This window comes from Lycorma delicatula, chromosome 8, assembly GCF_047948215.1.
Source record: "Lycorma delicatula isolate Av1 chromosome 8, ASM4794821v1, whole genome shotgun sequence".
Lineage (NCBI taxonomy): Eukaryota > Metazoa > Arthropoda > Insecta > Hemiptera > Fulgoridae > Lycorma > Lycorma delicatula.
In genome coordinates, this window is record NC_134462.1 from 21,624,664 (window position 1) to 21,638,954 (window position 14,291).

The window sequence follows — 14,291 nt, forward strand, 5'->3', positions numbered from 1 at the left end:
TATCTAAAACTTGGAAAAAGTTTATGATTTTGTTTGCATGTTATAATTCTGTTGTTTTGGAAGTTATATTAATTATTTCTTCTGATATAGATATATTTCTTTTTTAATTTATTTGAGAAAGATATGTATTATAAACAACAGATAATATTTTTATTTGTAAGATAAAAAATATTCTTTTAGGATGTGTCCTCGTATGAAAATTAAATTTCAGTAAGAGGAAGACTAAGCATGGAGTACTTTCATAATAAAATCCTAATGTGTCTAATAAAAAGAATCTTCTATGAACTTAATTTTAAAGTAAGTATGTAGTGATGATATATATTTATTTGCTTTGTTACTAATTTTGTTTGATAATAGGTAGTATGTCTTTTTAATTGCCTTTATATCTTGTTTATTTATCACTTTAGGAAGCTTGCTGGTCGTACAATATTTATAACTGGAGCAAGCCGTGGTATTGGAAAGGCTATTGCATTAAAAGCTGCACAAGATGGTGCAAATATTGTAATTGCTGCTAAAACTGCTGAACCTCATCCAAAACTTCCAGGAACTATTTACACTGCTGCTAAAGAAAGTAAATAAAATATCAGGTTTTAATTCTTTTTCACCTCTCAAAGCCTCTTTTTATTTATTTACTGACTTTAATAAAACTGCATAATTTTTACAGACGTTGTTTAGGATTTAAAAACTAACAGTAATATTAAGATATTTTTTATGTTTAGTATTTTCATGTACTTACCTCATTATTATTTCATGTGTTGGTATTTTAAATAATTAATATGGACTTTAATAACATCAGTTTTTTATTTTATAATTAAATGTGTATTCTTTGATTCTGCTCTGAACTAGGATTTATCATGATTCTGTTTGATTCATCCAAGCAGATGTTGGGGAGTTACTTTTTTTTATGTATGAAGTAGCAAGTCTGTACATTTCTGATGTTATCTATGTAATGCATTCATTATTAAGTACCTATCAGAATAATCAATTTATTTAAAGTAGAAATGTCTTTGTGATATTTGCTTCTGTTGTGCTAAAAAATTCCATATTCATATTGGTCAACTTTTAAGTGAATTGTGAGTAAGCTTAAAAATAATTATATATTCACAGAATTAATTGCTTCAATCTATTAACAATAATCTCTCACTCATATTAGTTTATATAGTTTTGTGGACCTTGCTTAATTTTATATATCATAAATTATTTATTTATTAATTTCTTTGTGTTTCAGAATTAAGAAACTTAGATTTACTGTATAATACATCAGTCAACTGGTTCGGTTCATCAAACTGTTTATTTTAAAAACTAAACAAGTAGTTTGATTCAGTTTATTGTTTCAAAAGTTTGTAGTTTTAAATAATTTTTGTTGTTGATTGTCATGGATAAAGCTGATTTTAAAAGTCACCTGAAATACTCTTCAAATAAATTCATTCTATTGTTTGAAAACATTTCATATTATTTCCATTTATTTCATTCATTGCCTTAACATCATACAAGACAACTAACTTAACTAGTTGCTTATGAATTTAAATCGATATCTCATTTTGAATATCTAAAATCATATAGTTTAAATTTCTTTGTTGTTTTATTCGTTTTTAGACTCTAAAACTTATGTGTAAAAAAGAAAACTTGGAGAATAGCGTGGAAGTTGATAGATTATAGAAACCAGTATCAACAAACCTTTTCATTTATTGTTCTGAAGTTATGTGCCAATCTCCTCAAGGGAAATAATTAAATGTTTGATAACATACATTTATAATATTAATAGGGCCATCTTGAAAGATAGAGTATTCATAAAAAAACCTCAAAAAGAAATTGTAAAACTTTGTATATGTTTTTTAGAATAATTGTAAAAAAAAGAAAAAAAGAAGGTTTTATCTACTATTAAATATATGGCTGATGATGATTTAATATCTTTTTTATAGTTGAAGATGCTGGTGGCAAAGCTTTACCTTGTGTTGTTGATGTACGTGAAGAAAGCCAGGTTACAGCTGCAGTTGAAAATGCAGTGAAAAAATTTGGCGGAATCGATATTGTAGTTAACAATGCTAGTGCTATTAATTTAACTGGTACATTAGAAACTGATATGAAACGATATGATTTAATGCATAATATTAATACAAGAGGAACATTTCTTGTGTAAGATTATTACTACTTTTTATATATATATAAAAATGTTTGTACTAGATTTTTTTTAAATATATATATATATTCTAGCAGTGTGTAATTACTATCAATACTAAATAAAATAAAAATATCACTTATTGCTTTTTCTTCTTAAAAGTTCACATTAGCACTTTCGCAGTGCACATTGCTTCATCATATTTATTAAAAATTTAAGTAAAAAAATAAGGACGTTACCCTCTTATTAGTCAGATTGTTAAAAAATGTGAAAATATGATTTTATAAAAAGAATAAGCAGCAAGTGATAGTTTTATTTTATTTATTATTGATAATAATAATAATAATAATAATAATAATAATAATAATATATATATATATATATATATATATATATATATATATAAAATGTATTATTTTACTGAAATTAATCTTTTTAAGATTCATATTATTCCTCTGCACTGTTAAATTATATTTAAATTTTATTAAATAATCCAACTAATGCAGAATATTGAGGTAAGACATATCTTACCTTAATTTTTTATGAAATTACTTTCAGCATATGTCCTATTTCAATATTCTGTATTAGGTAGGTGGTTTATTTAATAAAATTTAAATATATATGTTGTGTGTGTGTGTGTGTTTTTTTTAAAATGGTGTGCTGGCTATATTTTTTCAGATTCTACTTGTAAAACTAAACAAAATATATCCTTAGGAAAAATGACAGTTTCTCCTTTGTTCTTCCTCTATCTGCCATTTTGTTATTTTTATATAAAAATTTATATCTCAAGTTCAGATAGAGGAATCACATTAATATTCGGTAAGCGTCTTGGTAATAAAGTTTTAAAATTAGCAAAAAATCAAGAATTAAATACCTTTGCAAATTACAAAATGGCGATCATGTTTATTTTTCAATCCGTTATATCTCTGTAAATATTAGTTTTATCAAAATTTATGTTATTGCTAAAATATTAAGCATTTTATTTCCAACAAAATGACATTTTATTTTTTAAAATCACTTGACAAATAGCCGAGTTATGGCAGAAAATTTATATTGTAATTCTGTATCTGATTTCATGTCCTCCAATTTACATTCAATTCGATTAAATATTAATTGTTTTTATTTCTTGTTAATTCTAGTATTGTAAATTAGTATCAAATTAAGTAGTAATATTTTCACAGTAATAGACCTAATAATTAAAAAAATAAAACCTGTGATAATCTTACGTTATTTATTGCAGAACATTAGGTGTACTTAAACAATTAACAATTGTTAAAAGTTATCAGAGATGTTCAAAGTGTCCACCATTAGAAATTACACAAGTTTCTATTCTTTTTCTGAAAGACTGTCTAAACCGTTAAAAAATGACAGGAACATTCCTAATTTCTTGAAATTGATTTTGGATCCTCTGTTGAAGATCCTCAATGTTGAGTTGAATAAACAAATAATATGTTTCAAATGGTTCCCACCAGCAGAAGTCAAGAGGGTTTAAGTCAGGTGATCAGATAGGCCAGGGTACTGGCCCTTCATTGCCTATCCATTTTTCACGGAAAGTTTCATACAGGAAATTTGATACTGACTGACTGAAATGTGCTGGAGCTCTATCCTGGTGAAACCACATATTTCCTCTTATTTGAGGAGTAGGTCTTCCAAAAAATTTGAAAGATTTTCAGTTAAATGATCAAGATGATTTTCTCTCCATTTAAACGATTTGGTAGAATGGCGGGACCCAAAAGGTTGTCATTAAAAATACCTGTCCATATGTTCAGGGAAAATCTTTGTTAATGGCTACTTTTGAAGGTACCATGAGGATTCTTGTTGCTCAAGATATGCTGGTTGTGATAGTTTTGAATACCATTCCTGTTGAAAAAACCCTCATTTTTACATTGTTAACATGATCAACAGTAACAGTTGCTGTGTAAAATTATTCAAAAATGAAAAATTAATATCAATTGTTTTATTATTATTTAATATTAAATCTTATTGTGAGAAAATTGTTACTTAATTTGATATTAATTTACAGTACTAGAATTAATAATAAATAAAAACAATTAATATTTAATCGAGTTGAATGTAAAGTGGTGGACATGAAATCAGACACAAAATTACAAAAATCTGTATATTTCTGCAGCTTCTCATTGTGTTTAATGTTGATGTTGTTACTTGATGTGATGGCTACATCTATTAGGTAAGTTACTTTTTCCATTTTGTCAACTGCTACTATATCTGGCTTATTAAAGTTGATGGGTTTTGCTGTTACAATTCCTTGATTCCAGAAAATTTTGCGTTATTGTTCTCCAAAAAGACGGCTGGCTCATAAGTATAGTAGGGCTTATTTAGAAATTCTAACTTGTATCTGTTGCAGAATTCTATGTGTACAATTTTTGCCACTTGTTCCTCCTGGTGTACTCCATCAGAGCTAGAATCGGACAGCCAGTGATTATATGGTCTATTGTTTCATTGTGTTGCATACATAGCCTAAATTTGTTGTTATTTTCTTTAACAATAAATTTCTTGTTTCTACTACTTGATCCGGTATGCTACGTATAAACGCCTTCCATCTCCGATTGTAACTTTCCTTGCACAAGCCAATTATTTGAAGTTGCTTTGTCAACTCCTTCCTGGTCTAGACAGTGTGTATATCTCCCGTGCAGCTCTTTCCTTCCGCAATCTAGAATTTTATCTGCATTACTTTCTTTGTTGTGTTCTACGTTGTTAGTCCTGTTGGCTAGGTTTAATGATATAGAGTTTTGGTTTGTCGCTACGATGGCTTGATAGAAGACGTGTTGGCTTGCTATGGAAGAAATCCCTTAAGTTTTTGTTCTGGCCGTAGCATAGATTTTTAATTTTGAGCACTCCTCTTCGACCTTCCTTTCTCGGGAGTGTGAATCTTTCTTTTGACAAGTGGATATGGGGAGACTTTTCTTGGTAGAATATTTTTGTAGTGAGTCTGTTCAACTCATCTAACTCTGTCTCACTGAACTTTATTACACCTAATGCATACGTAAGTACTGGTACTGCATATGTGTTCACTGCCTTCACTTTATTTCCCCCCACTAAGTTCCAATCTTAAAATTAATTTTAACCTCTTTTCATATGTATTCTTAAGTTATTCCTTAATGGCTTTTGCTCCAGTTTTTTTGATCGCATCCTAGGTACTTGCACATGTCCTCTTCTTTCATTGCTTCTGTGCTACCTTGGATCTGCAGGTCATAATTTTGTGCCTGGTAGAACTTTCCCTTCACAATGACGTTTATATTGCATTCACTTATTCCATTAGCATTGACTAAGCTCCATTTTAATGTCTTCGCTGAACAATTCGACAAGTTTGAGCAGTTGCTGCAGCTTATGTTCAGTCCCTCCATAAATCTTTAAATCGTCCATATAGGATAGGTGTGCCAGTTTATAATCTCCTGCTCAATGTTGAAACCGTACTTAGAGTCCATTAGCATGCTTGAGAGCAGGTTGACAGCCATACAGAACCAGAGCAGGCTTAGAGCATCCCCTTGAAATATTCCTCTACTTAAATTTATGGGTTCTGTTTGTATTTTTCTTGTTGCACTGTTTGCGATTAGTATCATGCTTCAAGAACTCATTGCATGCCTCAAGAACCTAATCGTCTTTTCATCAACTTAATAGGTATCTAAGATCTTCGTCAGCCATGAGTGCGGCACAATATCGAATGCCTTTTTATAGTCTATATAAGCCATCCAAAGATTTCTTTTAGTGTATTGGTCTTGTTGCGTGGTTACCGTATCTACGATTATTTACTCTTTGCTCCCCTAGCTGTTCTTGCACTTTCCTTCTGCTCCAAATGGAGGACTTTGTTGGTTTCCAGGTGCTTGTATATTTTGTTAGCAATAATTGCTGTCAGTAATTTATATGTTGTCTTAAGGCATGTGATGGTTCTATATTGAGATGGGTCTTTCATGTTATTACTTTTGAGCAAAAGGAATGTTATCTCTTCTGTTAACCACTTAAGGTGTTTTCTCTGGATGTTCAATTATATCATTAAATGCCTCTGGTAATATTGGGTGCGCACATCAAACTTTTTTAGCCAAAAGTTATGCACTTTATCCAATCTTGGTGACTTCCAACTCTGAATGGCCTTAACTGTTTCCCTCACATCATTGAGTGTGATTCATTGTTTTGATGTTTCTCCATTTTTCACCCTCTGCTTTTATCCAGGTGGCATTTTATTATGTTCTGTGCTACTCGACCAGATGTTCTTCCAAAATTCTTCCACTTATTCTTTGGATGGTAGTTCAAAGTTGCTGTTTTTCTCCTCTGACATTTCAGTAAAATAATTTCTCGTATTTTGTTCAAAGTTTTTATTTTCTTCTCTTATTCTGTTTGACTTCTTATATCGCGTTGTGAGGACAGCTAGTTTTTGCTTTTTCATTTCTAATGTATAATCTGCACTTTTAATTTAGTACGTGCTAATAATTTTTTTCACCTCTTGTTTTATCCTTAATCTGACTTTTCCTTCCCTGTATGCTTCTAATTTCCCAATTTCTTTCTGTATCATTTCTGTTTTATTTTCAAGTATTTTCTGCCAAGGTGGGTTAACATTTTTGATCTCTAACTTTGGTGTTGCTAATATTTTTTGCGAGTTGCTTCTTAAAACAGCTACCGTCCCACAGTAGATTAAGCCATTTATTTCTTCTAAACTTATTCCATTAGATTCTGCCTCTTCTATTATTTCTGATATTTTATTTTAGATTTCTTTATTTACCATGTGTTTTAGTATTGAGGTATTCTTTCGATACAGCAATTTAGGTAATCGTGGTCGTTGAGGGGTGCCAGGTCACCGTATTCCATTAGAGCTTTTTGAAATTCTTCTCTTACTTCTTCCACCAAGTCATTTTGATTTATATTTCTCAGTATATTCTGTGGAGACTCCTGACTAGCGTTTGTGGCATGATCACTTATTGCATTCTCATTATTGCTGGTGTTGTCGACAATATTTGGTGTTAGCCTTTCCAGTTCCTGTGCTATTGGTTGGTCTTGCTTACTTCTTTGTTCCAATCTTTCTCTGACTTCATTCTTTATTTTCTTTAGCGTGTACATTGTGATCTGGTTGTTTTTCTCAATGACCCGCATTTGGTCTGCAATTCGTTGTTCTGTCAGGTTTGATTACTGCGGGGATCTATGTATGAACTGCTGATATAATGGAACGCTGTACCTTGTCATGTTGTTTTCCAATCTAGTTATTGTATAGTAATAGCACACGATGTGCTCATTCATTTCGTCTGTCCATTTTAAGCAATGTGTTGGTTTTCCAGCATCAGTGGTCACAGGCATTGCCTGCGAAGCACTAGCAGTGGGCTCGGCATGATAGTATTAAGCGCCGTTTTCTTCAAGTGGTGCAGCAGTAGTTGTTCTACACGACTCTATGCTGCTGACTCCATCAGAGGCCACAGGGGGCTGTCGCATATAGGATGAATGGGGACCAGCCCGTCCACATCCTTGTTCATCCATATTATCCAAGGCTTTATTATTATTCTCCATTTACATGGGTTTAGTGTACATTTTATACCTACTGCCAGGTAGTGATACCAGCCGATCCTGACATGAATTGCAGACACTGACCATTTATTATTACCCGCTCACTCTGAGACAGATGCTGCTTGGATTTTGTTCCTGTTTTGGTCCGCGGGGGGTATTTTATTTCCCCTATACCCATCACATCTGCAGAGTGTTCCCCTTTCTGCCAACTGGGGATGCGCCCGATGGGGGACAAGAAATCTCTCACGGGTTATTATTATGTAAAATAATCCCTTGTGAAATCTTTTCTCCTTATTTTTACAGGTCCAAAGTATGTTTACCGTATTTGAAGAAGAGCCCTAGTCCACACATATTAAATCTCAGTCCTCCTTTGACTATGACACCTCACTGGTTTCGGGATCATGTTGCTTATACTATGGCAAAATATGGTATGTCTATGTGCGTGTTAGGAATGGCTGAAGAATTTCGTAATGATAAAATTGCTGTCAATGCTCTTTGGCCAAAGACTGGTAAGTTTTTATTTAGCATTATTATTTGATTTTTATATTATTACAAATCTATTAACTTTTACTAGTGCACAACATTAATAGTTAATTTTACCGATTACTATTTGTATATTTTTATTAAAAATATCACAATTTTGGTAAGGGATTTGATTGAGATTATAATGCTTTGAATCCCTTACAACCCGGTGATTCTACTACATATTTAAATGAGTAGTCCTCTCATAAATTGAAAGATGTATTATAAGAAGTAAGAAAAATGTCAGTAAAGCTATATTTAATTATTAGTGGTGTATGAAATCACATACCGTGATTTCTAAAGGAACTGGTCACTACAGTGACATGTTAATCAGAATCGCTGTTCTCAGTCAGTCCTGTCCACCAATCCTGGATTTCTGAATAGGACATTTGAGTAGAATTCACTAGTTGTCAACTCTCACAGATCTTATTCTCTGCCTTCTCTCTGTTCATTACTTCTGTTCTTCTTCTGATTCTTTCCCGCCCCTGATATCTGCTATTCTCTTCAAACTCATAATTTTTTTATTTGAGATGTTCAATTTTTGTTTATTATTTCACAGGTTAACTAAAGATATAAAAATTATGGTAGAAAGTAATAAAGTTAGAAATGGGATTCACATTGATAAAATAAAATGTAAATAGTTTTTTAAAATAATAATGTAATCAAACTATTTCATTTGAAACACACCTGATTGGACCATACTTTTTGGAAGAAAGTGGTTCATACTTTAAAATACTTTAAAAATCACAAAATACATAAAAGACTTTTTTCGTGTATCTGGAATCATACATGGTGTTTTAACTAATTTTGAGGTGCTGAATTCAGAATTTATCAGAATTTTCTGTAATACGTTACATTTTTTTGATACATATAAATTAGACACACAATCTATTTACCAATAAATGCGTAGTAACTGTGAAATCAATATTTAAAAAAAAAAATATTGTTATTTATATGTATTCATTTAAAATTTAATCAACTAAATTTTTCTTTTTTCAAACACAGATAAATTGAAATATATTAATACAGTTTTAAAATAACAGTTTCTAAAATTCTTAATTGTTGGAAATGTCTTTAAAATAACAATTTTTAAAAGTTTAAATTATTTTAATTGTTGTACCTTTAATTTTTATTATATGTTGCAAACTTTTTCGCTTGTACGATGTTTGATCAATTTCTATTAACAAAAACCAACAGTAGTCACCCATCTTCCTTGGTACAGATGCTCCATGGTCAGAATATCCTGATGTAAATGTTCTCCTTGCTCATCGCTGATAGAGCCCAAATTTTCAGGAAAAAAGTCTAGGTGGGAGGTAGAAAATGAATTTTTTATGTCATCCTACATCTTAAACGTTTGTAGTTTTCTAACAGCTTATTAACAAAAAAAAAACATAGTTTTCGTCTTTTCTGTTACCTATAAAATCATAAACAACGTCTTTGCATGACTTCCATGCAGCTAGTTTTCATTCGCCAAGTTTATTGTCAAAAATTGAGTCCTTAAACAGTTTCTTGATTTGCGAACTGATAAATATACTCTCCTTGAGCTTACCATTACGCAATTTAGGAAAACTTATTTTTAAATTATTAAATCCTTTTCCATCTTTTTCTAGTGCCTTTACAGAATTTTTCATGAGTCCGAGTTTTGTGTGAATTGGCAGCAGTATGATTTTTTTACTTTCAATTAATGATAAATGCTTTACATTTTTTCATCAGCTACAAAGTTCTGCCCAGTGGTCAATTCTTTACGTATTAATGACTTTTTGTATCATGACTATTCCGAAGATGAAGAAAACAACATTTCCTAAACACACCTTGTACCAAAAAGTAACGCAACAAATTTCAGATCACTGCAAATTGGTTACATATGCACTTTGTGTTTTATTGCTTCTAATATTGATGATATTGTTTCATATATTTCTTTTATGTCGACTGCATGAGCTCTTCCATAATGGAATGGATGGCTGTTTGTTACCATTATGCAATAAAACTGCTTTCACGCTAACTTTAGAAGAGTCAATAAAAAGGCACCATTCTTCAGGAATATGCTGAATTTCAAATTCTTTCATCAGGCCATAGACATCAGTATAAACACACAATGAATTTTTCTTAGTAAAATAAGTTGAAAGACTTATTTCATGTTCTAAACGTAGTAACTTTTGGTTTTTCCGCTAAAAGATTCCATTCTTGCAGTCTAGACTCCAGAAGTTAAGCTTGCTGCTTTGATAACTTTAAATCAAGAAGCTCATGTTGTTGAATTAAATAAGGCGATTTCTCATCAGATGTAGGAAGAAATTGTTCAACATCCTCTACATCATCTACTTCATTTTCAGATTGTTCTTCAGTGTTGGAATAGATGGTGGTACAATTACAGGTAACTCCTCTCTATGTGGTACTGGCTTTGGAGCTGAGGATACATCTGCATAGTTTATGAACTTTCTATTTTTTAATGAAAATATAAATATATTTTCACACAAAAATAGCAGTCTGTGAAGAAGTGATCCTTAAATTCATGCCAAATCATAGGTTCAGCAAAACAATTTCAGTAGTAGTATTTAAATATTTAGCAATATTTATATTAAAAATATTTTGTTGTATGCAAGCCTTATATAATTTATTTTTCCCTCCAAAATTCCCTTTTATCTCCTTCTAGAACATATTTTTTATCATACCTTCAATGTAAATATTACACGTGGTTAATGATAGGTAAAAGCCCTTCCTTATTCTTTTCTATGTCAACTTACTCAGTTTGTAAATCCTTTGCTTTCATAGCTGTTTTCTGATTAAGGTGCAATTGTTTAATTTATTTTTTCAATTTACCTTGGTATTTTAATAGTTCCGTAGCTTATTCTATTTGAACTTGACATTGTCAAAGACATCTTCTTATCTAATAAAACACTGATATCTGTACCTAAAGAGCACAGTTTTTTTTTATTAATATTTTAAGTTACTTAATTTATTTAAAAAATAGATTTTAATCAGTTGATTAATGTTTTTCTTTTTTCTTGATAACAAAATTTATACTAAAAATCAGATTAAATAGATGTCCTTTGTCTCATGGTTCTAATGCATACAAACGTTAAAGTAATGTTTTTTTTTTTATTGACCATTTACTAGAAGATTACTTAAATTTGTGTTATACAAAAAGGAAGTTGTTTACTAATAGGTATTCTTAAAAATCAATGAATAAAATGCACAATATAAATAGATATATATTTTTACTATAATAGTGATAAAACATAAAAAATAAAAAATAAAATAAAAAAATGTTTGTAATTAAAATTATGTATAAAATGAAGGCTAAAAAAAATTAAATTTAAGTAAAACAACATACTATTCTGTCAACCACAGTTGACAGAACTGAAATAGTAATTTTATTTTATCCAGTATTTATTTTCCAACATGAGATAAATATATTTATTAAAACATGTGGGAATATATAAGTAATATTGTGTACATTATAAAAAAAATTGTTTGTGAAGGTTGAGACAACAGTAAAACAAAAGAAAATAATAAATGTAATGAATAATTAATTTCTAATGTATGTGAGAATACAGTATTGTTGGCTTTGTCAATAACAGCCTGTTTTTACCATTTTTTTTTTGTCTTCAGTTATTTGACTGGTTTGATGCAGCTCTCCAAGATTCCCTATCTAGTGCTAGTCGTTTCATTTCAGTATACCCCCTACATCCTACATCCCTAACAATTTGTTTTACATATTCCAAATGTGGCCTGCCTACACAATTTTTTCCTTCTACCTGTCCTTCCAATATTAAAGCGACTATTCCAGGATGCCTTACTATGTGGCCTATAAGTCTGTTTCTTCTTTTAACTATATTTTTCCAAATGCTTCTTTCTTCATCCATTTGCCTCTTCATTTGTCACTTTATCCACCCATCTGATTTTTAACCTTCTCCTATAGCACCACATTTCAAAAGCTTCTAATCTTTTCTTCTCAGATACTCCGACTGTCCAAGCTTCACTTCCATATAAAGCGACACTCCAAACATATACTTTCAAAAATTTTTTCCTGACATTTAAATTAATTTTTGATGTTAACAAATTATATTTCTGACTGAAGGCTCGTTTCGCTTGTGCTATTTTGCATTTTATATCGCTCCTGCTTCGTCCATCTTTAGTAATTCTACTTCCCAAATAACAAAATTCTTCTACCTCCATAATCTTTTCTCCTCCTATTTTCACATTCATTGGTCCATCTTTGTTGTTTCTAATACATTTCATTACTTTTGTTTTGTATTTGTTTATTTTCATGCGATAGTTCCTGCATAGGACTTCATCTATGCCATTCATTGTTTCTTCTAAATCCTTTTTACTCTCGGCTAGAATTACTATATCATCAGCAAATCGTAGCATCTTTATCTTTTCACCTTATACTGTTACTCCGAATCTAAATTGTTCTTTAACATCATTAACTGCTAGTTCCATGTAAAGATTAAAAAGTAATGGGGATAGGGAACATCCTTGTCGGACTCCCTTTCTTATTACTGCTTCTTTCTTATGTTCTTCGATTATTACTGTTGCTGTTTGGTTCCTGTACATGTTAGCAATTGTTCTTCTATCTCTGTATTTGAACCCTAATTTTTTTAAAATGCTGAACATTTTATTCCAGTCTACATTATCGAATGCCTTTTCTAGGTCTATAAACGCCATGTATGTTGGTTTGTTTTTCTTTAATCTTCCTTCTACTATTAATCTGAGGCCTAAAATTGCTTCCATTGTCCCTATACTTTTTCTGAAACCAAATTGGTCTTCTCCTAACACTTCTTCCACTCTCCTCTCAATTCTTCTGTATAGAATTCTAGTTATGATTTTTGATGCATGACTAGTTAAACTAATTGTTCTGTATTCTTCACATTTATCTGCCCCTGCTTTCTTTGGTATCATGACTATAACACCTTTTTTGAAGTCTGACGGAACTTCCCCTTTTTCATAAATATTACACACCAGCTTGTATAATCTATCAATCGCTTCCTCACCTGCACTTCGCAGTAATTCTACAGGTATTCCGTCTATTCCAGGAGCCTTTCTGCCATTTAAATCTTTTAATGCTCTCTTAAATTCAGATCTCAGTATTGTTTCTCCCATTTCATCCTCCTCAACTTCCTCTTCTTCCTCTATAACACCATTTTCTAATTAATTTTCTCCGTATAACTCGTCAATATATTCCACCCATCTATCGACTTTAACTTTCATATTACATATTGGTGTATCATCTTTGTTTAACACATTATTAGATTTTAATTTATGTATCCCAAAATTTTCCTTAACTTTCCTGTATGCTCCGTCTATTTTACCAATGTTCATTTCTCTTTCCACTTCTGAACACTTTTCTTTAATCCACTCTTCTTCGCTAGTTTGCACTTCCTGTTTATAGGATTTCTTAATTGTCAGTAGTTCCTTTTACTTTCTTCATCACTAGCATTCTTATATTTTCTACGTTCATCCATCAGCTGCAATATATCGTCTGAAACTCAAGGTTTTCTACCAGTTCTCTTTGTTCCGCCTAAGTTCGTTTCTGCTGATTTAAGAATTTCCTTTTTAACATTCTCCCATTCTTCTTCTACATTTTCTACCTTATCTTTTTTAAGACCTCTTGCGATGTCCTCCTCAAAAATCTTCTTTACCACCTCTTCCTCAAGCTTCTCTAAATTCCACCGATTCATCTGACACCTTTTCTTCAGGTTTTTATATCCCAATTTACATTTTATTATCACCAAATTATGGTCGCTATCAATGTCGCTCCAGGGTAAGTTTTGCAGTGAACGAGTTGATTCCTAAATCTTTGCTTAATCATGATATAATCTATCTGATACCTTTGATACATTTTTCTGATCTATCTATCTGATACATTTTTCCAAGTGTATATTCTTCTATTATGATTTTTAAATTGGGTGTTGGCAATTACTAAATTATACTTTGTGCAAAACTCTATAAGTCTGTCCCCTCTTTCATTCCTTTTGCCCAGCCCGTATTCACCTACTATATTTTCTTCCTTGCCCTTTCCAAAGCTGCATTCCAATCTCCAACTATTATTAAATTTTCATCTCCTTTTACGTGTTTAATTGCTTCATCAATCTCTTCGTATACACACTCTACCTCATCATCATCATGGGCGCTTGTAGGC

General features: G+C 31.1%; 1 protein-coding gene across 2 annotated transcripts in view; it reads left to right on the top strand.

Annotated features, from left to right (window-relative positions):
- Nucleotides 1-14,291, top strand: part of Hsdl2 (Hydroxysteroid dehydrogenase like 2) — a 41,934-nt gene that overhangs the window by 576 nt on the left and 27,067 nt on the right. For both annotated transcript variants that reach the window (XM_075372624.1, XM_075372623.1), the window contains exons 2-4: nt 408-571; nt 1,923-2,136; nt 7,931-8,136. In XM_075372624.1, coding sequence (XP_075228739.1) covers nt 408-571; nt 1,923-2,136; nt 7,931-8,136 — 584 coding nt within the window. The remainder of the gene's footprint in view (nt 1-407; nt 572-1,922; nt 2,137-7,930; nt 8,137-14,291) is intronic.